Source organism: Bombyx mori, chromosome 18, assembly GCF_030269925.1.
Source record: "Bombyx mori chromosome 18, ASM3026992v2".
NCBI classification, from domain to species: domain Eukaryota; kingdom Metazoa; phylum Arthropoda; class Insecta; order Lepidoptera; family Bombycidae; genus Bombyx; species Bombyx mori.
In genome coordinates, this window is record NC_085124.1 from 876,917 (window position 1) to 903,174 (window position 26,258).

General features: G+C 43.3%; 1 protein-coding gene across 1 annotated transcript; it reads left to right on the plus strand.

Annotated features, from left to right (window-relative positions):
* The first annotated feature begins 407 nt into the window (after nt 1-407).
* On the plus strand, nt 408-17,262 carry LOC101738209 (xanthine dehydrogenase). Its single transcript, XM_004925903.5, has 17 exons — nt 408-568; nt 3,013-3,170; nt 3,978-4,138; nt 5,593-5,963; nt 6,503-6,723; nt 8,090-8,192; nt 8,436-8,563; nt 9,565-9,852; nt 11,150-11,311; nt 11,410-11,538; nt 11,993-12,477; nt 12,997-13,180; nt 13,870-14,065; nt 14,168-14,937; nt 15,202-15,394; nt 15,997-16,110; nt 17,111-17,262. Exons 1-17 carry the CDS (start codon nt 526-528, stop codon nt 17,179-17,181), a joined length of 3,777 nt encoding a protein of 1,258 aa, XP_004925960.2. The 5' UTR covers nt 408-525; the 3' UTR covers nt 17,182-17,262.
* Nucleotides 17,263-26,258: the final 8,996 nt, after the last annotated feature.

Consider the following 26,258-nt stretch of genomic DNA (forward strand, 5'->3'; position numbering starts at 1 on the left):
TTCACGCATTGTCGCTTAGTCACGTTTGCCTTTCAAGCGTCGTATTACATTTTTTTCAGTTCGGTCGCGCAGCAAAAATCGCGCTGTGAAATATCGCTGTGCGGAAAACAAGGCTTTATTCCACGGACTTTTTCTTACGGTTTTTACTATCACATTTTTTTCAGTTCGGTCGCGCAGCAAAACCTCTATCTCCTCCAAGCCTGCCGTAAGGAACTTCGTTCCAAAAAGTACGTTAATGCTCATTATCATCACAGCGTGCCGTCTACCAAACGCTGACGTCCACTTCAAGATTTTAACGAGAAATTTCAAATATAACTATTTATCCCGATAATGAAGAAGCGGAAGAAAACAGTACTTGTTTATTTAGGTGTTTAAATTATTTTCATAAGTAAACACTTCCTAGTTTCACTTGTGAATGCAATATGTTTTCAATGAGTAATTATTATTCATGTGGATTGTTAACAGAATTTAGTTGGTCAGAAGAAATGTGCGATTTTTCATTACACATCGACTTGCCGTTCAGTCATGTCTAATATTGAGTTTACAGTCAATGGGATCTTGTGTTCAGGTAATTATTATATTCAAGTTATTTCGCCAGTGGTCGGTACTACCAGGTATTACCGGTACGAGTGCTTGGCAGGGGTCATGAACGACTTCCTTGGTGAAACTAAAATAATGTTACTACAATATTTTATTTTATTATTATTATTTGTGTATTAAACACTGCCTCGTCTGGGAAGACGGCAGGGTACACTCCGGCGAGGTGGGCAACAATCGGCCGGAGCGTTAGGGACTATTGGGAGAGAAACCGGCGAACTATACCAGCATTGTCCAGCAAGACTGCTTTTTGCATTTGGGCCACCACCGACTTTTTGTTGAGACCAAGCCTCTCGAGGTGTTATTATTATTATTATTTTCAGTTTAATTATTATTACTAGTGGTTGCCCAGTAATCGAAATTTGACTATAATTAATCTATACTTCTATACTAATATTATAAAGAGGAAAGATTTGTTTGTTTGTTTGTATTGAATTGGCTCAGAAACTACTGAACCGATTTAAAAAATTCTTTCACTGTTGGAAAGCTACGCTATCCCCGGGTGGCATAGGCTATGTTTATTATATTTAAAAAAAAATTTGGGATCCTTACTGAAACTCCAATAATATAACCCAATGTGTAAAATAAATACTTAAAATTCTTTACATCGCGTGCACTAGTACCCAAGCGAAGCCGGGGTGGGCCGCTAGTTTAAATTTTAAGTTTGCAATTGTTATGGTTCTACTGTCAAAGTTCTATAATCACAGATTTCGCCATGGCTACACTTTAGATAAATGATAATATTAATCTATTCTCAATTTGACCACAGATTTTTTTATATTTTTATTGCTTAGATGGGGGCGATTTCACAGTCCACCTGGTGTTAAGTGGTTACTGGAGTCCATAGAAATCTACGACGTAGATATGGCGACCTACTTTGAGATATAAGTTCTAAGGTCTCAAGTATAGTTACAATGGTTGCCCCAACCTTCGAGCCGAAACGCATTACGGCTTCACGACAGAAATAGGCAGGGTGGTGGTACTTACCCGCGCGGACTAACAAGAGCTCCTACCACCAGTAAGAACTTTAGCAATAAACAAAAGAGTATATATGCGTGAGTGTGTCAAATACATGGTACTGTGTACAATGTTTTTTTAATTGATCTAATGTAATTTTTATGTACAATTAAAAAAAATATTGCGTTCTGAACTCCTTCTCTATATTCTCTATAAGTGTAAAAAAAATTACACTGCTCTGTGCGCGCAATTTTCGTAAAAACGGATACAAAGTTTTTGCTTCACGTATTAATATATTATAGTTAAATTGTTACGTAATAAACGGTACGGTGATTTGTAAGCCCGCTCTAGTACTGATTCTATGGCGGAACAGCTAAGCATTCCGGTTTGAAGAATGAAGCCCCTGTTGTTTAATTAAGTAGATGATTCAACCTCATGTCTCAAAGATGGTGGAGCAATTACGTTGTGCTGTCGAGAAATCAAATCAGACATTTGACCTATCATTTGACGGGAATAAGCCAAGGAAAGATCTCTCACCGAACTTATATTATTGATCGGAAGATCGACAGCCCGAATGCTATTGTTCGGAACTTGTACATATGCAAGCAAATCTTGAAATTATCGTTAGCGTTTTTCAAGATATTTTGTCAAATATATTCTGTGATGGGTATAGCTATGTAGCCCGAGCTCATCTGTTATTCTAGGCAGTCATATCAAGCTGCTATGTCAAATCTAAAGATTTAGTCGCGTCTACTTTTTCCCCCCTTGTTTATTCATATGGTATTTCGACCGGTTTGTCGGATACTTTGGAAATGAATGATTAAAGGCTTAAATATCATTCGTCTCCTGTTTTATGACTCGTAAATGCGCCACCCACCTTGAGATATAAGTTCTAAGGTCTCAATATAGTTGCAACGGCTACCCCACCCTTCAATCCCAAACGAATTACTGCTTCACGACAGAAAGAGGCAAGATTGTGGTACCTACTTGTGCGGACTCGCAAGAGGTCCTCCTACCACCAGTAATTACGCAAATGATAAGCTTGCGGGTTTGATTTTTTTTACACGACGTTATTCTTTGACCGTGGAAGTCAATCGTGAACATTTCATAAGTGCGTATTTCATTGGAAAAATTGGTACTTGCCTGCGGGATTCGAACACCGGTGCATCGCTAGATACGAATGCGCTGGACGTTTTATCTTTTAGGCCAGGACGACTTCAACTTCAGCGAAATGATCATCAATTGGGACCATATGTTTCTAAAACTATATTATTAGTCTGTCCTGTGTCTAGTTATGTTATGACATCTTTCAAAATAATTTTCTGACGAAAGAAACACTGACGATAATTTAATAACATCACGTTGGGTTAATATCCTAAACAAAATAAAAAATGTAGGTTTTTTCAATTTTGAAAATGTAAAAGCAATATATATGGTTTTTATTGTATGTTTTCGCAGTGGGATGCGAAGTCTCCTCAACTTTGATGCTGGTGGACTACATCCGGCATCATTTGGAGCTGCGCGGCACCAAGTACATGTGTCGTGAGGCTGGATGTGGGGCCTGCAACGTCTCTGTGATTAAGACACCGGGTGGTCCAGAATTATCAGTGAATTCGGTAAGCTCTCTTTTTTTTAGCTCGACTGTTGTAAAAAATCTAAGGGATTGAAATTTTTCAATGCATCTATTGCTGACGAAACTAGAAGGAAATGCGGTCTACTAATTGTTGAGGGGCTACCATCGCTCTGGGACATCAGAGACATCACTACATCAGACGGCTGTCTGGTGTAGTGGTAAGTGACATGGTGACTACACAAGGGGGTCGCGGGTTCGGATCCCGCCAAGGGAAGATATTTGTATGATAAATATAAATGTCTTTTCCAGGGTTATGGATGTATATTAAATATATGTATGTGTATAATAAAAATCTTACATTTATATCCGTTATCTGGTACCCGTAACACAAGTTCTTTACGAACTTAGCACGGGACTAGTTAACGTGGCGTGATTGTTAGTAAATATTTAAAATATATATATAAAGATAGGTAAAACATTCAACATCAAAGATTCAACATCAAAGAGATGTTAACCACCCTTGGTAACAACATGAATCCTTTAATCGCCCTTAAAGACATGGCCTTGTCTTACGATATCCACATGGCTTTGTGGAAATTAGATATGAAAGGAGTCTTAAATAGGCAGTGGCACGGCTATATGCCTATGAGCATTACCATTTGTAGAATGGGTCGATCAAAAAAAAAAAACGGTTTTCGTATCTGACACATTTTTTCTGAGAAACAAGCAAATTAGGCATAAATTTTATCCATAACTTTAATCCTTTAGCTGTGCCTACCATTTAACATCGCAGAGATTGTTAGCGCATCTTTAATATTACGTAATTTTTCATTTCAACTTTTTACTGCAGTGCGTGGTTCCAGTAGCTTCCTGCGATGGATGGAAAATTAAGACGATCGAAAGTATCGGCAACAAGAAGGATGGCTACCATTCCATCCAGAAGGCTGTGGCCAAATGTAACGGCACCCAGTGTGGGTACTGCACTCCGGGATGGGTGATGGCTATGTACAGGTTGGTACTGTCTATAACTCGGCCTCAAACCAACACCCCCTATGTGGAAAAGCATTCCGATAAGTGCTTGTAACTTTGAAACATGGTCTACAATATAGTTGTCATGTCGATGCTTTCAAACTAGCCAATAATTGTACTGTTAATAGTGCAGAAATAATATAAAAGTGCAAATATACACGCAATGATTTAAAACAAGAAAGTAAACAAACAAAGCAAAGTATTACTGGTGGTAGGACTTCTTGTGAGTCCGCACGGGTACGTACCACCACCCTGCCTGTTTCTGCCGTGAAGCAGTAATTCGCTTCGGTTTGAAGGGTGGGGCAGCCGTTGTAACTATACTGAGACCTTAGAACTTATATCTCAAGGTGGGTGGCGCATTTAAGTTGTAGATGTCTATGGGCTCCAGTAACCACTTAACACCAAGTGGGCTGTGAGCTCGCCCACCCATCAAATCAATAAAAAAAAAAAAAAATTAGCTACTGATATGCCAATTTTGCTCCATTTTTTCAAAAATGGCATCCGTTTTATCCGTAATAGGGCGACCAGAGCGACGTGCGTCTTTGACATCAAAATTTCGGGATTGAAAACGCTTAAACCGAATATGTGCTACTCTCACAGACACTAAAAAAACCATAAACATCGCGAATTTTTTTCGCGGCTTGCGCTACATTTTTGCCTTTTTAGTAGTAAAATTTTAAAATGTATCGAATTTTTTCATTAGATTCACTCATCTTGACAGTACGAAAAATAAATAAAATTCACACATTTTCCTAATTTGAATTTGTAATTAACTTCTTTAATATTTAAACTTTTAATTATACCAAAACCAGCCAGATACAAATAGTATAACCAAAGACATTTTATTACAAGTTCATACATACTGTAATGCGAAAAGAGTTTTTCCCCAACCTATCTGTCAATAAAGCTGGAGCCAAGGAAATGAGGTGAACATGTGGGCAAAAGTGCATAGCTGTTGAGGCGGTAGTAATGTGGCCCTCCATAAAAGACATAGAATTTCGACTGTTATTATAGAAACATATCGCAGCTCCATTCGATGAAGAACTGCGATGTCCTTGTCATTACAGAGTTTGTAAAAACACCAATTAATGGGTATACTCCTCCTCCTTCAGTCGACCGCTTATTGCTGAGCATCGTGATACGTCCGTCTGTGACCTTTTTTTGTAATTTGTAGCCACTTATGTCGGTCAGTGGCACAGTGAAGTGCGTGGCTCAGTCTCATGTCCAGATACTCGGACACTTGGTCACTCCATCTTTCTCGGCTCTGACCTTCACCGTCCACTTTACCCGTCACTATGAGTCTTTCCAGGTTCTCAGAGGGCTATCTTGCTATATGACCAAAATATTGGAGCATTCTATACAGGAATTTTGTGGATAGCCTCTGGTCAACTAATATTTTAGACAATACAACTACTAATTGCATTTTCCAATAACAGTTTGTTACAGAACAACACCGAAATGACCATGCTGGAGATAGAAAAGTCGTTTGGTGGCAACATCTGTAGGTGCACCGGCTATAGGACCATCCTTCAGGCTTTCAAGCAATACGCAAAAGACTCCCCCACTTCGATCAGCGACATTGAAGATTTGCATATCTGCGAGAAATCCGATCAGCAATGTTGCAAGAAAAACTGCGACGAAAGCGACTGGTGCCTGGTCGCCAATAACGTCGGGTCGACCACCAAGGAATTAACATTAAAGGACGGCGTTAAATGGTTCACCGTTACCCAAATCTCTGATATTTTCGAGATTTTACTGGTCGAAGGCACTGACTCTTATATGTTAGCGGCTGGGAACACTTCTAAAGGTGAGAACGTGTTATGGTTTTAGATTGTTCCCATCAACGATCCAAAGGCACAGTCATATAAAATAGCATCATTATGTTTAGATCGTCATCGATAGGTATAAATGTAGTTAAGCCGTGAAGTATTCGAAACGTCCGAAATAATTTAAGGACAATAAAAACACGCGAATTTGTAATTAATTAGCTTTAATTATTTTTATGACCTGCGAAAACTGATGATAATAACCAATATCGTGTGCGTCGGAAAGGCACAGCTAAACTACCAGCTACTCTTAATCTAAAGTTTTAACTTTGATACATTGTATATCGCAGGATACGAGAATTTTTTAAGGATGTTTGCATGATGGTTCTTGAAGTGGTTCGGTTCAATAATAACTTTAAATTACATATTCTCAATACGAAAGATTCGGTTATAATTTTATTTACAATAACTTTATCAAATCATGTATATAATATTCAGCTTGCGCAAGAACCTCCTTTTAAACTCGCTCAAATATAATCCCAAATTTACAACTAATTAACAATGTTATTATTTGTTTTAGTACCATATCCAATAACGACTCCTTTTAGTGTAATAATCGATATATCTGGAGTCTCAGAATTAAAAGGATACACTTTGGACCAGAACCTTGTGGTTGGAGCTGGAAATACTCTCACCGAGTTCATGGAAATTCTAGAAAAGGCCTCTACTGAGGAGGGATTTGAATATTTAGTAAAATTTACTGAGCATATGGAGTATCTTGGCCATAAGACACTAAGGAATGTGAGTACAGTGCACATCCCGAGGTAAAAAGTATTTTAGGGCAAACGTACCCCAGTATTCGTAGATAAGTCACAAATGTGTCAAATAGAAGAAATGTTACCAAATATTATTTCATAATATATTATACCATAACATCTTATTTACCCTAGCGATAATCCAATCATCATCATCATTATCCTACCCTTCTCCCAGTCACCCGGGGTCGGCGCAACATGTTTTCTCCTACCATACTTTTCTATCATATACAATTTCTTCGCTCACTCCCTTCTTATCCATATCGTCCTTCACGCAATCCATCCATTTCTTCTTAGGTCTACCTTTTCCTCTATATCCTTCCACATTCATGGTTAACATTCTCTTACCAACCTCATTTGCGTCTCATCACATGTCCATACCATCCCAAACGCGCACTTCTCAGCTTCTCTGTCACTTTCAGACTACCTCTAACATATTAATTCCGTATTCTATCTATTCTCCACACACCCATCGCAGTATTCGCATCTCTGCTGCATGCAATCGCCTTTAATCATAGCGATAATCCTAATTCAATCTTGAATCTAGAAACGGTGATTATTGTTATTACTAGTATTCTTCTTTGTCTTCATCTTAGCTCACTAGGTGGTGTCGGTAAAGCTAATTTTTCTCTCCCATTATCTTCTATCAACACTCACTCCTCTCTCTCTCTCTCTCATATCGTCATTCTCACACTCCATCCATGTCTTCTTCGGTCGCCCTTTCTCCCTCCACTAATATTATCAGTATAATTACTATTATACAGTAGTTCGAATATGCGGTGCCTGAAATTGTGAACACATGTATATAATTTAAACACGTACCTAAAACAATGCTTACGAACTTCGATTTTGTGGTAGGACCTCTTGTGAGTCTGCACGGGTAGGTACCACCGCCCCGCCTATTTCTGCCGTGAAGCAGTAATGCGTTTCGGTTTGAAGGGCGGGGCAGCCGTTGTGACTATACTGAGACCTTAGAACTATATCTCAAGGTGTGTGGCGCATTTACGTTGTAGATGTCTATGAGCTCCAGTAACCACTTAACACCAGGTGGGCTGTGAGCTCGTCCACACATCTAAGCAATAAAAAAAAAAATGTATAAGGTTAGACCGACGAAATTATATTGCAGTGTTGATGTCAATATCATTTAGTCTTGAAGCACAAAATAAACTAAACATGAAACGACTTACTTACTGGTGGTAGGACCTCTTGTGAGTCCGCACGGGTAGGTACCACCAAGTCCGCACTCATATCTCAAGGTAAGTGGCGGCATTTACGTTGTAGACGTCTGTGGGCTCCGGTAACCGCTTAACATTTCTGTGCGTTGAATTAATTCTATAAAACCATGTTTGCAGATTGCAACCATTGGAGGTAACCTGATGATGAAAAATAAAAACGTTGCTTTCGCTTCAGATCTGTATCTGTTATTCGAAATTGTTGGAGCACAAGTTACAGTCAGTACGTATTTAATCATGTTATGACACGACCAAACAAAAGAATCGTAATGATTGAGATATAATTGCAAGTTAAAAAAAACTATCCGCTGTCTAAGCTAAGTCTTTATTGAAAGGAACTATTACTAGTTTTTGTTTCTTATATTGGCAGTATTAAGCGAAGGGTTCATCTACTCCACTAAACCGAAAACATACATAGATAATACAAAGCATCATATTGGTATATAACTTAGCACTTACTTCACAGAGAGTCAAGAGTACGGAACCGAAACAGTGACGATGCACGAGTTCACCCTCTTAAAAATGGTTGGAAAAGTCTTAGTGAATATATTACTACCGCCCCTATCTGAAGATTACAAAATTGTGACTTTTAAGGTAGGTTAACGGAGTGATATGGGAGTGCTCATAATGAGTGCCCCCATGGGACTGATCTGTCCACACTCGTCATTACCCCCACATTATTGGGATGCCCCCCTAAGGGGATCCATTTCCCACCCCAGTGAGTGGACCATTCTCCCGTCAGGGGAGTGTTTTTAAGTCGGTCCCTCCCCACTTCAGTCTCACCCTTCTGGGGAGCCCGGAGTGGATGAGAGCCAAAGTAAGTGCCGCAGCCCCCCTCCTCTGTTTTGTAGAGGTGGGAACGCGGCATGGGACCGGTGGCGGGCCCTATCCGGCGTTCGTTTGCTGACTGTTGCCTGCTTTGTAGATAGTGTAAAGTTGCTGTAAATAGTTATAGATAGTAGTTAGATTTAATAGTAGGGAAAAAAATAAAACAAAAGACAAGCAGACGAGAGCACGGCGCTTGAGGGAGCCCGCTGCCGAGCGTAAACAAGCCATCGTATTATATATACGCTACGAACAGCACCCTCCCCCCATCTCACCCTTGCCCTCAATGGTAGGGAGTTCATTCCCGGGCAGAGGGGTTTGCTCCAAGGCCCGTTCCGTGCCCCCGTAAGAGGGTACGACGATGCTCAAGCGTCAAATCCCTGCCAAACCCAAACACCGGACGGGGTGAGGGGAGTACTGCGGTCAACACTGTAACGCACGGTTCACTACAAGGACATCCAACTGACGTACTCTGAACGTCAACCGTCTTGGTAAGGAGGCGCGTCAGGAGACCGAGGCGGTGCTAGCGGTGTCCCGGGATACCTCGCAGGGCCAGAACCAGTCTGCCGGGTCGGGATACGATACACCGCCAATTGGTCGTTTTTTCACGTCAGAAGGTGTGTCTAAATGAGAAAGTTAGATAATAAGTTAAAGTCAGTTTGCTGCATGGACAGTAAATGGCTTCAGAGTCAGTGTGTTAGTAAACCCTTTTTGATAGCGGGGCAGTATTGTTAATTTGCCTGCGTAGGTTGATTAAAGATATCTTTCAGATCATGCAACGTGCCCAGGCCGTCCACGCCACTTTGAATGCCGGATTTAATTACAAACTAAGCAACGACAATGTGGTTAGAGAAGCTAAAATCGTTTACGGTGCTTTGACGACCGCTTCGACCAGGGCTACAGAAACTGAAAAATATTTGATTGGCAAACCACTCTTCACCAACGAAACTCTGCAAGGAGCTCTCACAGTTTTGGATAGTGATCTGGTCGTAGTTGAAAATCCTCCAGAACCATCCGCAGAGTACAGAAAGCATTTGGCTCTATGTCTGTTTTATAAGGTAAGGTAAAATATGTTTCGTGCTATGTTAAGCATTGACGAAATTATTGTATATGAAGGATATTGAAGGAGGTCCTAAATTTTGATAATGAGTATTTTTCATGTGGCTTTGAAATATTTTAGGAGCTTCGCTAGGTCCCTTTGTTGTATTAGTATTTATTATATTATAGAGTAGGCGTGGATAAATGTGTATGCTAAAGTACAGCTACCACTAGATTGATATTCACTAATTTTAGAAAAAAATATATTTAAATATGTGGTTTTTTTTTCGGTATTACGTACGACACATTTTATACAAATTATTTGCTATGATCATAATATAGGCGTTAACATGCAACCTAGCTCATGGTCACAACCCACTGAGTTCCTCACTGCACGAACTCCAAAAGTGGGCCAATTCCGATCTGGTGGTAGAATCAGCAAAACACTGCTCCTTTTAGACCTAGTTCAGAAAGTCCTCAGATACGCTCCACTCTCAATACTTCAGTCGACGTTGCTATCCACACAGCTGAGAATAGGTATAAATGGCCCAGGAGTTAGTTGGTAGAGGAGGCCACGACCACATTGAGGATTATCGACACAAGGAGGAGGAGAAAGTCCTACTAGATTGAGGCCCTTGAACTCACCTACCAAGCCGTGCATAGCTGTAATAGCCCCGGAGGATACCAGCGATTAGGGAGGGGAAAAACGTACAAGTAACATAATTTATTACAAAGAGTGGATATGTAATGAAATAAAACAACTACATAATATAAGGAATGTTCTCGTACTCCCTCACTTTGAGATATGAGTTCAAGTCTCTATTACGCTGTTCAGTGGCTATAGCTTTGGAAGGGAAAGCTGAACTGCTTCGTTACTGCCGTACAGCCTCGCAATAATATCCATTTTTTTTACTGCTTTGATAGGTGGACGTGTTACGGCCCACCTGGTCTTAAGTGGTTACTGTAGCTTACAGACAGCTAAACGGCACTCTTCACCTCGAGAAAAGAGTTCTGAGGTCTCAGTTGTACAAAGGCTGCCGCACCCTTCAAACCGAAACGTATTACTGCTTCACGACAGAAATAGGTAGGGCGGATTTACATATTTATAATTTGTTTGGGGGTCGTATTCTACGATATTATGTTTTGATCGTGTATATTGTTTGTGAAGACGTGCCGGGCATGTGTTTGCGAACCGCAGCCAGCCAGTGATTGTCATCTTTACTTCGAAATGAGAGTTTCGTTTTAGCTGCACTGGAATATTACGAAATCTTTCTTTGTATGGCTGACAACTCGTTCATGTTTGTCGTCTGCTTCCAGGGTCTACTTTCCCTTTGCCCCACAGCAACTCTCCAGCCTCGATACCGATCAGGAGCCATAAAAATCCACGACTCTCGTCCGGTCTCGGAAGCCACACAGACATATGAGACCAACAATAAGCTGTATCCTCTGACGGAACCGCTACCGAAACACGAAGCTTTGGTATGTATGCATATTCAGCTAAAACTCCACAGCAGCCTGCTTTTCTAAAGCTCCCGTAGCTTAACAGTAATGACTGACCGTGATTCTCAATTTTACAGATCCAATGTTCCGGCGAAGCCATGTATTCCGATGACTTGCCGAGTTTGCCTCACGAGGTGTTTGCTTCGTTCGTCCTTAGTACGGTGGCTGTCGGAGAAATCATTTCCATTGATCCGACTAAAGCACTGGTAGGTCTTACTAGTGCCCTCTCCTTTTTCCTTACCCACGAAGGCTGATGACCATAGGTCCCACGTGACGGTATGTGGTCGGCGTCGATCATGACTATCGCCAAATGCGCTGCCTACCGCTTAGTATAGTGGTAAGTAAGTAGTATGTAGAATTCTCATGACCATAACCTGTAGAACACACAGTGGCCTGGCGATATCATACAAATCGTCATATGCACGAGGACGCAGCTTTAAAGCACTTTCCTAGCATATCTTCAGTTATATCTAATAGATAGTAACCAAGCTTGTTATTGATGTATTAATAGACATCATTATTGAGCGTTGCTTCTAAGCAACAGTTGTTTTGTTTTAAAAAATACCTTAATAACATCAGTTTTAAGAAGTATTGTAGTCTGGGTCCGTAGTATTAATACACATTTTTTAACATTATGTGGTGTTTTTTTTAAACGAACAGGAAGTTGATGGTGTCATAGCATTTTATTCAGCGAAAGACATTCCTGGGCTAAACTCGTTCACTCCTGATGATCTACCGTTATACGCCCAAGCGGAAGAAGTACTATGCAGCGGTCGGGTCTGTTACTACGAACAACCAATCGGCATCATTGTGGCTGAAGACCAAATAACAGCCGACATAGCTGCCAAACTGGTCAAAGCCACATACAAAAATTTCAAGAACCCAGTCGTCAACATTAAAGAAGCCATTCAAGATGCTTCAAGGAACACTTTGTATACTTCTGCTGATGCCACGGAAACAGGCACGGACGTCACCAAAGTTATTAGTGGCACTAATTCTGGAGACGGTCAATACCATTTCACGATGGAGACTTTGGTCTGTGTGACTAACCCCACTGAAGAGGGCTTGGAAATTCACACAGCTACACAGTGGACCAACGGAGTTCAACTAATGGTTTCTCGTGCTTTGGGCATTGAGAAAAACAGGTTTGTGATTTTTGATAGACATTGAAGCTTTTATGTGTGATCAAACGGTCTTAAACATATTTTTTTCGCGCCCCACGCCGAACCTCTTACGAGGTCCCCGCGCCTAGGGAGCTTGACGATCTACAAAGTGTTGGGAGCAGACCGCGGGTTCAAGGAACTTAGGGCCCTACTGCACTAAACGACTCCCCTGCACTCTTACACCCGACGTCCGATCTTCGTCAGTCCGGGGTCAGAACCCGGTCAGAGTAGGGGGGTTACCGCGGACAACACTACAATCAGACACGCGACGCCACCCCGAGGACGCCCGACCGACGGGTCGTCGAGGCGAAAATGATTTTAAACATGACCCAACTGAGCCTCGTGGTATTGCATTGCAAAATCGGTATTATTGTGATTCGAGTTTTGATTACACTGTGCCTTTCTAGTGTACTCTTCAGATTGGTGATGGAGAAATCTGGAGATCGATTCAGTTCACCTCAGTGTTAAAAAATAAATAATTTGACCTTTTTTTTTTCACAGAGTGGATGTCCACGTGCGCCGTGTTGGTGGAGCTTACGGGTTGAAAATATCCCGCAGCACACAAGTGGCAGTAGCGTGCAGCCTGGTGACATATAAACTGAACAGACCGTGCCGCATCCTGCAGTCCTTGGCCACAAATATGAAAGCAATGGGCAAAAGGTTACCGTACCTTGCTAAATATGAGGTGCGTTTATCTTCTTCTTGTGTTTATTTATTTATTTTGTTGCCTAAAATATCAAATTTTACAGCCCGTATTTGCTCGTTGACTGTTTTTTTAATGTTAATTGTGTTTTGGGTGGTTTTGATGTGCAATAAAGTGTATTCTCTTTCTCTCTCTCTGTAAAGTACCTATTCGAAATATCGTAAATAATAGGCCATAAAAATGGGAGATTAATGTGAAATTAGTTTTTATTATATCTACGACTCTTGAAAATCGAAGAAATTTAACATTTCATATCTTACGACTTAGCTTATCTGAATACAACAAATAATAAAAGTTAAATTAAAAGAAAGATATTAATCCAAATTGCAACATTTAACTCAAGAGAAAATCTGTGTTAATGAATAGACTATAAATTTATGATATTTTTTATATACGTCCAAAAATAAAGTGAACAAAAGTGTCCATATTGAGATTTAAGCCTTAAAATTCGATTGCAAAGAATAACATCTATTCAGAATCGACAGGACGCAGTTGCTCACCTGTACGGGGTCATAATTCTAGTATTTTCGTTTATTTATGTTTATTATACTCGTAGCATCATCATTAAATGACAAATCAATTTGTTTAAAAAATGTCAACCTACTACATCCCAAAAACCCTAATTATCAGACGAGAAAAATTGATCCTTACTATCACAAAATTTATTTCAGGTAGCCGTTAACAGTTCCGGTACAGTACAATACACGAACTTAAATATGTACGAAGATAATGGATACAAGATAAATGAAGATTTCTACGGCCTTAGTCTTGATGCTATAAACAATTGCTACAAATCTAAAAACTTAACCTATAAATGTTACAATACCGTTACCGACACCCACAAGAATACTTGGTGCAGAGCTCCCGGTAAATATTGTCTCTTGTTTACATTCTAAAATAATGAGGTGGTAATTCGACCACGCTACAAATTGATGATCACTCGACGAACTCACACCTATTTTTGTTTAGGTACAATGGAATTTATAGCCAACACCGAGCTAATTATGGAGCGCATAGCTTATGAGCTTGAACTGGACCCGGTCACCGTACGTCTTGCAAACGTCGATACAAAACGTTATAAAGAGGTCATAGAAGCTTACGAAACATTGAAAACGAAAGCTGATTATGAAGCAAGGCGTGCGGAAGTCAATACTTTTAATGCCACCAATAGATGGAGGAAACGTGGACTAAGATTCAGCTTCCTACGGTGGACTCCCATCAGCGCTGGTATAACCGGAGCAACCGTATCCATCAATCAAGGCGATGCAACCGTAACCATAGTCCATGGTGGTGTCGAAATGGGGCAAGGTATAAACACTAAAGCCATGCAAATTTGCGCTCATTTGCTCAAAATTTCCATGGATAAAATCCAAGTCAAAGCAACTAATACGATAGCTTTCACAAACCAGTTTGTTACCGGAGGTAGTGTTGCATCAGAAAACGTTAGTGCTGCTGTCGGTGCAGCTTGTGAAACACTTTTAAGTAGACTGGAAGCGGTCAAGGCTACTATGGAAGGTAGTCCAACTTTCGAGCAGGTAGTCAAGCAAGCGTTCGACACTAATGTTGATTTGAAAGCTGACGGATTACGCAGTGCCTCTAATTTTGAGCCTTATGATGTTTTTGGAGCTACATTAGCAGAGGTAGAAATTGACGTGTTGACTGGAGAACATGAAATCCTTCGAGTTGATCTTATCGAGGATGTAGGAACTTCAGTAAACCCTGAAATCGATATTGGACAAGTAAGTAATGTTACTATATTTTACGTTTTGTATAGATATATGCTTTTATATATTATAAATTATTTAAAGTCAGTCCTATTTACTATTATTATTAACTAGTATTACATAACTAGTATTATAGCTAACTTTGTTTATTTACACTTTTCACGTCGCGTCGTGTAATAAAGATCCTTAATAACTGTGGCCATATCACAATTGCTTTAACGACAAATTGTACTAATTGAAGATTTTTTTATACAATTTCCAAACTTTTTTCATAAATAGATCGAAGGTGCTTTCGTCATGGGTTTGGGTTATTGGACCTGTGAACAATTGGTCTACAACTCCACTTCTGGCCAACTCCTCACTACAAGGGCTTGGAACTATTTCGTACCTCAGGCGAGAGATATTCCGCAGAAGATGAACATACACCTCAGACCTAAATCTTACAGTAACGATACGGCTTTTGGTTCTAAATGTAAGTTCTATTCCAACAATAGTTTTCTGGACTTCACTAAGACCTAATACTGTCTTAGCGATACTTTTGTTTTTTCTTTAGATTAAAATGTTCCAAGCATACCTACGTGGTTAGATTGTGGCGTTTTATTTGTCACTTTGGAAATTATCGAATAATTTAGGAAATCCTTCATACGTACATGTAGAAGTCGAATGTAACTACTTTTGTGTAATGAAGCCAAATCTGTCCAAATACATGTGTATTCACATGTGTGTGGCTCAATAAGAAGGAGGCTTCAACCTTGTGATTTAAAGTAGGTTTGTTCCAATTGTTTGTTTGTATTAACTAGTTCACGGCCTATCTGGTTCAAAATCGTTACTGGAGGCATAACGCGAATAAAAAGAAAATGCAAAGAGACACGGGATCGATGACTATTGTTTTGTATAACGACTGTCCTGACCTTCAATGTGCATGCATTGAGGAGTACTTCGAGGCAGATAGATTCATAGGAGGTAATACTGACATCCCAAACGAATGGATATTATAATCGGGATATTGTAGTTAATTAGTTTCATATTATATATTTAGATGATCAGTTCTATCTCGGTCCGTCTCGTTCACAGGTGTTGGGGAACCACCACTGTGCATGTCAATTGCATTAGTACTCGCCATAATAGAGGCAACAGCTGCGGCCAGAAAGGAATCCGGATACGGCGCAACCGACATCTTCAATATCGGTAATGCTAATCTTTATCTACTTCTTAACCTATACTACTAGATTGATGTATTAAGCTCATGATTGGTAGTTCATTGACCAAAGAGTGACACAAGCATATATCCTGGGAAAATGTAATAATTTTCTTTCATTTTGTAAAAAAAAAACAAATTTAACGCGACTGAAACAGAAAAGATCGAAGTTTGTCTTTGCGGCTATTATAGATAACGGGGGATGCAACCCTGGCCAAGTCGAGCTACTATTGTAAATCATTTGTTGTTGAATCGTTTGTTCACAGTAATGTAATAGACGCAGCAAATGGTCATGATCGTATCTACCGCATTGTATTATCAAAGTTAGGGGTGTTTAGACATGGGAGTAGGAACTATTTGGAACGGAAAGTAACTAATATACTGTTACTACAGATGAGTCGAAATGTAGATGATGTCACAGCGCAGCCACTTTACCAATTACTTCAGAATTGTATTAAACCAGGGCTGGCCAGTTCTTTGTATCGGAAAGTACTTATAACAGCTTTGCGCCTGAAGTTGCCAGCGTAGTTTCATCCAGCAGTTTTGATGCAGTTTTATGTTAATATTTGGGCTTTTGGATGATTTTTTTTCATACATCTACGAGTAATTTCTTAGAAAAATATATATGTCAAATTAATGACTTTCAGAAATATAACCGAGGTATAAGCACATAGGAATTTAAATGACTATTACATAATCACTGATCGTAACCCAGTAATTCAAAAATGCTACCTTTTTAGCTACCAAAGTAATGACCGTCTCCGACATATATATTAATTTTAAATAAAAACTGAATTATCGTTTCATATTATTATTCCAATGTTTTCTCAGAACATGTTTGTTTTAGATTTTAATTAGCTGTTGGATATAAAATAAGAACCATGAGCTGTTTCATAAATCTAAGCAATGAAAATTAGATGCTCAACAGCAAATTTAATGCGTGCTCTTTGACGACTGCGACTTTTATAAACATCTGTGTATTGGTTCCAGGTGCCCCGTTCACCCCGGAGAAAATCTCTCTTTCAACAAAAACCGCCATTAAAGAACTACTGTACAACTAATATTTTTTTGTTTTGTTATTTCTTGTTGTGTTTCTTGTTATGATGTTTGTTTTTATTCATCCATTAAATTCGTTACTTTTATTGAAGTCTTTTAATTTTGTCGTTATTCCTTGTAATTGGGTCTGGTCTGGACATTCGCGTCTACTATCAGCTACAATTTTTACAGATACAATATTATGATGGTTTTGGTGCGAGCTCCTCTCTCCGATGTTTCCCTAGCGCCATAAAATATCTTTCTTTGAATGGAAGAGTCTTCAGTAATAGGCAGCGGCTTGGCTGTGCCACTGGCGTTGTGTACGTCCATGACCGACGATGGTCACTTACCAATAGATGGACTATATGTAGTCGGCGTACAATTGCTATGGCCGGCGTATGAAAATCAATAAAGACAAGACAAGACAAGAAGGGTCGTCGTACCCCCTTTCGGGGGCACGGAACGGGCCTCGGGGCAAACCCCACTACCCGGGACGGGGCTCCCTACCACACAGGGCAGGGGTGATATAAATGCAGGACGAGACGGGGAAGGACTGTTCGCAGCGCGCATACGGTTGCATAGCATCGACAAAATATATATACTTATACATAATACGATGGGCTTGGTTCTGTTGGGCGGAGTGATGCCCGCGGAGGAGTCACCCCGGCGCCGGCCGCTGTCCTCTGCTTGATTTTTTTTTTTTTTTTTTTTTTTTTTTTTTTTTTTTTTTTTTTTTTTTTTTTTTTTTTTTTTTTTTCTACTTACTACTAACTAACTAACTAAAACTAAACTACTATACTAACTATTAACTAGACTATTTACATTATGTACAAAGCGGGACAACAGTCAGCACCGTGGGGCCCGCCACCGGCCCCATGCCGCGGCCCCACCTCTACAAATCAGAGGGGGAGCCGCGGCACTAGTTTGGCGCTCACCCACTAAGGGCTCCCCAGAAGGGGAAGACCGTCGCGGGGAGGGACCGACGTAAATCACTCCCCTTAAGGGGGAGTGGTCCACCCAATCGGGCGGTAGAAATGGGTCCCCATAGGGGGGCACCCCAACAGTGTGGGGGGAGACGAAGAGTGTGGACAGCTCAGTCCCCTGGGGGCACTCATTATGAGCACTCCCATATCACTCCGGTTAAGCCGACTATCTTACCATAGCCGGGGGTTCCAGTAGCTCCCTTGGTAGCGCCTGACCATCAGGTGGTCTGGCGTGCAAGGGAGCTATATTGTGGAGATGCTCGTGGGGTCCACCGTCAGCCCGCTCGTACATATTACGAGCTAGCCTCCGAATGAACTCCTCGAGCGACTCCACATCTAGATCCCGGGCGATTACGTCATTTCTGACGTAACGCCCTGCTCCGACTATCGTGCGAAGAGCCAGATTCTGCTGGGCCTGTAACTTCACCCGCATGATCTGCGGGATGAGGTGATACCAGGCCGCAGCTGCGTACGTGATACGGGAACGGACATACGTCTTGTAAATGCCGAGTCTAGTCCTGGTCGGCAACCTGGAGGCCAACACCGGCCGGAGGAGAAACCTCGCATAGCGGGCGGCCGCCAACGCCGACTTGGCGTGGGCGGTCATCCTCAAACTCCGGTCGATATTGACTCCCAGGTATCGGACACTGGGCCTAAACTCGACATTGACTCCACGGAGACTGAGCTGTCCTGGGACGGCTCTTGTGCGGACCGGACCGAAGAGGATAGCCGCGGTCTTCCCCACGTTGACCGCGACCCTCCATCGGTCCAGCCACTGGGGCAGTAGGTCCAACAGCCTCTGCATCCTCGAAATGGCCGCAGAGGGGAAATTAGAGGACGAGAAGTAGGCGCTGTCGTCGGCAAACAGCGCCAACTTCACGTCGGCTTCCCACGCTTGGAGGTTGCCCTCAAGCGTGGGAATGTCGTTGGTGTAGAGAGCGTAGAGGACTGGTGCCAGGACGCTTCCCTGGGGAACTCCGGCCGTGACTGGGCGCACCGACGACTTTGCGCCCTCGACCGCGACAAGGAAGGATCTTCCCTCCAGGTACGACCCCAGCAGTCGCACATAGGCGTGCTGGAGGTCCGTGTTCTGCAACAGCTTGTAGATCAGTCCCGCATGCCAGACACGGTCGAAGGCCTTCTCGATATCGAGAAAGACTGCGGCCGTGTACTGGCGCGCGTTGGACCGATCCGCCAAGTGGTGCATAACGCGGACCAATTGCAGCGTTGTCGAGTGACCGCTGCGAAACCCGAATTGCTCGGGTCTGAGAAGGATGTGCGGCGACACCCTTCTCAGCAGCAGCCGCTCGAACAACTTGCCCATATGCGACAGCAGAGTGATCGGACGATAACTGGAGGGATTTCTCCTATCCTTGCCGGGTTTGGGCAGGGCAATAACCTTGCCCAATTTCCAAGTTCCCGGGAAGTGTCCTGTGGACAGAATGGAATTGAACAGTCGTGTCATGAATGACACGACCGTTTCGGGGAAGTGGAAAAATGCGAGGGAGGGAATACCGTCCTCGCCCGGCGCCTTGCGCCTCTTCATCCGCTTGATGGAGAGGCGCAATTCACTGGGAGTGATGAAATCACCATCTCCCAACGGTGGCACCGGGGAGGAGAGTAGGCTTGCTACGCTCTCTTCCACCGATTGGTGGAATGCGGCCTCTGAGGGTGCAGAGTTATTTGGAGCGAACTGCCGCTCCAGCATTACGGCCAGGACATCGGCGCGGGCCTGAGCCGAGAAGCATCGGTTGCCCCTCTCGTCCACGAGTGGACAAGTCGGGGCAGGCCGATTTGAGAGCTGGCGGCAAAGTCGGTGGAGGGACACGGACGAGGGGTCCTCACGGGCCTCCTCGATCCGTTCCTCCCACGCATAGCCCCGATAGGAGCTAATCTTCGCCGCCAACTCCGCTTCCAGCTCATTAAGCTCGCGCTTGATCCTGGGACAACGAGTTGTCGCCCAGAGCCTCCTCAGGCCCCTCTTCCGGCGAATAATCGCTTTCAGATGGGCCGGGAGTATACCTCTGGGCCCGCCGCTGGGCACAAGAGTCGTCGCCTGGTCGATCGCTCCCCTGATGGAGTCGACAAGGCGGACTGCCGCGTCGTCGACCCCCTCAGGGGTGTTGGGGTCCTGAATTACGGGAAGGTCGACTAGGAGTCTCTTAAAGAGCTCCCAGTCGACCTTCGGTCGTAGGGGCGAGGTCGCAACCCGGGTAAGCCCCATTCCCAGTGTGACCAGGATAGGGAGATGGGGGGTACCCAGGTCGTACAGTGCCTCAATAGTTAGGGGGCACCGTAGCCCCTTATGAACGCACACATCCAACACGTCGGGCTGGAGTTGCGCGGCGGTCGGAATGTGCGTGGGTTCGTCGGGGCCGACCACAGAGTAGTCGCCCCTATCGGCATCTTCTAACAGCCGCCTGCCCACTGCTGAGTTCAGTCGGGAGCCCCACGCGACGTGCTTCGCGTTGAGGTCCCCGACCAGCAGAGCTGGGCGGCTGTCGCAATTCAGGACCCGTCTTATGTCCCCGGGGTGGAAATCAGGCCCCGGGGGTCTATACGCGGCATAAACCCGCATATCTCCCCCCGAGGTCTGGATCCTCACACCGATCGACCTTGTCGATGTGAAGGCCAGCAAATCCAACTGATCATGCACCACGTCTCGCCTGACGAGCGCCGCAGTGCCCCTGAACGGCGTCCCGGCAGGACTCACCTCGTCACGTCGGTACATGAAGTAGTTTGGAATCCTGAACACATCCCGAGGACGTAGCTTGGTCTCGCCCAGGAGCACAACCTCAGGGTTGTACTCCCGGGCGAGGACCAAGAGATCGTTCTTGCGGGGTTTTACCCCGCCGGGGTTCCAATAAATTATGCGCAGTTCCCGGCTAGCCATTGAACTGCGCAATCATTCGGTAGAACCCCGACAGGAGAGCCCCGAAAGGGCTAGCTCCTGAGGCGATCTCGCGGATAATTCCGGAGATCACCTCAGACAATTTCTCCCAGAGCGCGAGGAGCCATGCAGCAAAGCCGGCAGGTTGTGAGGCCTGCCGACCGCTGCGCTGCTCGCGCTGAGGGCGGGGGGGAAGAGGAGGCTGACTAGTGTAAGGTGGCACGGTTTGATGGGCCTCGGATAATACCGGGCCTTCATTAGTCGAAGGTTGGTCGATGTGTGAGGCCTCAGTAGTAGACATTGCCTCAGCTTGGGTGGTTTGAAGGTCCGGCACAACTGGCTCGGTCGTAATGGGTGGATTGTTAGTGTTTGCCTCTTTTTCTTTTATTTTTCTTAATTTCCTGTTCAGCTTTTTCTTCCTATTTTTCTCCCTCTTTCTGTTGACTGTGGACGTGCTCTGGATGTTCTGAGTGAGAGGCGCTGGCTTGCTTACTGTTGTGGTAGTAGAGGAAGCTCGACCACGAGGAGTAGGGACAGGCTTGTTTGTTCGCCTCGGCGGGTTTGCCTGTGCCATCAGCGTGGCCGCTGACGGCATAGCCTCCACTACCGAGGCAGACGGAAGGGTACTAGGAGGGAGAGGGGCTGGGGTTTGGGAGGATTTCCCTTTCCCCTTCCCCTTCCCCTTGGGGATGGGTGCGGACATAGGAGCAGCTACTGGAGCTGGGACATTCCTGGGCCGAGGCACCGGTGGAACAGGAGGGGGGATGGTTACTCCCATCATCCTGGCCCTCTTGCGGTATACCACACACCGCCGATCGGTGGCGGCGTGGTCCTTCCCGCAATTAGCGCAGGATAATGGGCCATCCCTTGGCCTCGGGCAGTCCGCCACAATGTGCTCGCCGGCACATCGAACGCAGCGGACCGCACGGTGACAGTTCGTGGACGCGTGCCCGAAGGCCTGGCAGCGGTGACACTGCGCAGGCCCCCGGGTTGGACGCCATCCCTCGACCGTCACCCCCGGCAAGTATAACAGTTCGTTAACTGAATACAGCCGGGCGAGGTCACCCTTGGAGAGGTGGTCCAGAGCTACGAAAAATACGCAGCCCTGTCTCCCCCTCTTAGCCTGGATACACCGGGCATATCGGGCAGGAAAGCCCAGCTCCTTGAGGGCGTTTGTTACTTCCGCCGCATCGGTGTCAGCAGGGAGACCCCGGACAGCCACCTTCGAGGGTATTTCCTCCGACAGCGCATAACAAAACCATTTAATGGCTTTGTCTGCGGCGGAGGCCCTCGAAAGGTAGTCCTGAATCACCCTATACTCCTCCGCCGATGACGGCAGGAAGCGGAAACCGGCGCCGTGGGGTCTGGCAGAAGGAGCCCTACCGAGGCGCTCCCTAATGGCCGCCATATGGCGAGACCAGTTCGGGAGAGCTTCCACCATGATAGGTGGATGACGGCGGAGCTCCTCCTGGGCCCGACCCCTCGGCCTCGGGGGTAGGGGAACTTGCGGTAAAATCAATAAAGGAATCTGACTTGTTGGGATAACACATCGCACTGTACTGTACTATACTGAGACCTTAGAAGTCATATCTCAAGGTGGGTGGCACCATATACGTTATAGATGTCTATGGGCTCCGGTAACCCACCAACACCAGTTAACACCAGCTGGGCCGTGAGCTCGTCCGCCCATCTAGGCAATAATATATATATTTCTTGTTATATGAAAAAAAAAAAATTATAGTGATCAGGAATTATAGGATGAAAAAATTATAGAGGTGAGAGGGTCCAGTCCGAACGCCACTTTCGCTTCGCTTTAATTATGACTCCATCTATTATTGCTGCGAACTAAATCACTAGTAGGATGGGACCATGACTTTGGTTGTCAGCGTAAACAAACAGAAGTACAAGTCACACTGCAACTCTCTGATGTTCCAATTAAAACACGAGCCGTTGTTGTCGTTGCTTAAATGATAAGACATTTCTCATTTTCAGTAATAAATAGCGAGGATTATTCTAGAAAAACAGAAAAAAAAAATTGAATAAATATATTCGAACTTAATGTTCGACGTTTGACTGATAATGAAAAAATGTTAATTTTGAATAGGTACACAAAAACATTAGGCGACCGAATTAATTTAATGAGTCAATTATTTAGATAATATGTAAAATAAAAGAAGAAAAAAAAAACGTTTTTATATTCATTTTAATTTGCGCTTTCTATTTTATATGTATGTCGCTAAGCTAAGTTCATTTGGTATTAAGTAGTTACCGGAGCGCCTAGACATTACAGCGCAAATGACACTATTCATCTTGAGACCAGAGACTTAAATTCCGGTGAATAACGGCCGTCTGGTGTAGTGGTCAGTGACATAGTCACTACACAAGGGGGTTGCGGGTTTGAATCCCGCCAAGGGAAGATATTTGTATGATATATATAAATGTATTTTCCAGGGTTATGGATGTATATTAAATATATGTATGTGTATAATAAAAAATCTTACATTTATTTCCGTTATCTGGTACCTGTAACACAAGTTCTTTACGAACTTATCAGGGGACCAGTTAACGTGGCGTGATTGTTAGTAAATATTTATTTATTTATTTAATTTGACCACTGCCTTGTATTTCGTATTTATACCTGTTACAAGGAAAACGAGACTGCAATACGTGCACAAAATATCCAGTGCAGCCTTACATTCGGTTTTCTATTCCAAGTTACTAAGCAGACGCACCAAGATATACAAGACCATAGTCAGACCGATCGTATTGTATGGATGTAAATCTTGAAATCTCACACAGAAAGATAAGACTCTTCGTAACTGAGCGAAAGATACTGGGATAAAGTAAAGGTAAAGATACTAGGGCCAGCTTAGAGAGATGACGGACGTCGACGTCGCCCTAAACACGTCATTACTAATCCTCCCGATCCATTAAGGGTGTTTTTAGGTACCACAAGCACCGGTCACCGTCCTAGTCCAACTCGTCGCTTTCGACGAAGGGCTCGACGAGTAAATAAACCCATAGGCACAACCCATAGGCTAAGTTTCTTGCCGGATCTTTTCAGTGGGTCGCGTTTCCGGTGGTAGATTCCGCAAAGCACTGCTCTTGCTAGGGCCAGTGTTAGCAACACCCCCGGTTAGAGCCCCGTGAGCTCACCTACACGTCAAGGAGAAGCCGAAATAGCTTCTCAAGGCTATCAGTAAAGGTATGGAAAAAAAAAGATGACGGGAATACAAAGATGGTACCAGACGACAGAGCTGTTGAAGAATGACGACCCTTGGCGGTGTATTGGGGGAGAAAGTGCAAGAAGAATCGTTTGGTGAACAGTGCCCTACTAATATTCTTGTGTCAGCGATACCTCGCCGCCTCCTAGGCGTGGAAAGTTCGCATGAGGTTCAGCCCCTGCCCGATAAGAAAAAAGAATTTTTCATCTAGGGAATAGGAGACAAAATTACATAACAAGCGAAGGGATGAGCTTGGGACATCTCTATATAATACTAGTAGAGTACCTACGTTGAATTTTGATCTCCTATATCAAAGTGGGTGGCGACATTTCTATAGAAGTAGGTTTCGCCCTAGTTAATTGTTAAATGCATTGGTCGTCCAAATGGTGAATTAAATATTATGATTAAAAATTCAACAGTCAATCAAAACTACGTTTACGGCTTAATATCGCTTTTGTTAATGTTATTTCCGAAAAGTCCAATACTTTATTTACTAAGTAAATAATAAATGCAAGATGAAACCGTAAAAAAACTTTTATTAATATATTCAGTTTCATAACTAAAAGAATTGGCTCTAATAACAAGCTGAACTACCTATATTTTTTTTAGATCGTTTTGATAGCTGTCAGTTATAGCGATGTTATAAAATTATTGTATTCTCATACATTCTTGAAGCGTATGCAAATTTTTATGTGTTGAAGTCGGCGAAAACGACGCTCAATAATTCCATTACATACAAACAAACAGCACACATACCAACCTAATACATACGTGATCATTTTATTGTCAAATGCAGAAAAAACACGTTCAACATAGAAATGCAAACGATATGTGGAAACTAGCAGACGTCCGCGGCTTTGTGTAGTTTTATTTTTTAAGAAATTAATATTTTTTTTATTAATTAAATTACTAGTTGCCCGGAGGCCTGTTCATTTTCGCCAGGACATTGGGCGAGCACGGCTCGGCCAGGAGAGGTGAGATTTGTTAACAGCCCGAGCGCTTTCGAAGGAAACCTAACAGCTGAAGGGTAGCTGCTTCCCGAATGAATCTACTACTGGAACGGAATCGCGACCCACTGAGAAGACCCGGCCAAAAAAATCAGCGGGCTGATATATGGGTTAGGTTGCACGTAGAGCTCTTTGCCAAGTGCCATATATATATACTGGTGGTAGGAGGTCTTGTCAGTCTGCACGGGTAGGTACTACCACCCTGCCTATTTCTGCTGTGAAGCAGTAATGCGTTTCGGTTTGAAGGGTAGGGCAGCCGTTGTGCTGTAAAAAACTGAGACCTTAGAACTGCTATCTCGAAGTAGGGTCGTGAGCTCATCCTACTATATATAAATCTACTATAAATAAATAAAAGTTCGACGAGTACGGTTACCGGGGTCCCTAAGTCTGCTCCTAGTGCCAGAACTGTATGCGTCTAATAATAGTATTAGTGGACCTGTAGGGAGCTTCATGTCCGGTAGTTCTCGCAAAGTATTTTTTTCCTACCTATTTTGATAGCCTTGAGAGGCTATGTCAGCGTTACCCTAGCGTGTAGATGAGCTCTCGGGGCTCAAAGCAGGAGGTGTTGCTCACACTGGCCCTAGCAAGAGCAGTGCTTCGCAAAATCTACCACCGGATCGGAAATGCGACCACTGAGAAGATCCGGGGAGAAACTCAGTGGGCTGTGTCTGTGGATTAGTTCACTCGCCCAATCCTCCGCCGCAAACGGCCTGTTCGACGAGAACGGTGACCGGTGCGCACTGTATTCACGGGGACATTATCTATACATACCATTAAGACGAGGTAGACCTCGCATCTGATTGTATGCGACCCTACTTATTCAACAATTTTACCAATAGTGTTTTGTTTATTAATAAACCGAGTAATCATTGGAAGCCATTAAATTATAATTTGTAAAAACATTGATGGATTATTGTTATTTTAGAAGCTACAACACAACAACAACAAAGATAATCCAATTCTACAAAATAAAATTATAATATCACCAATGTAGACGAA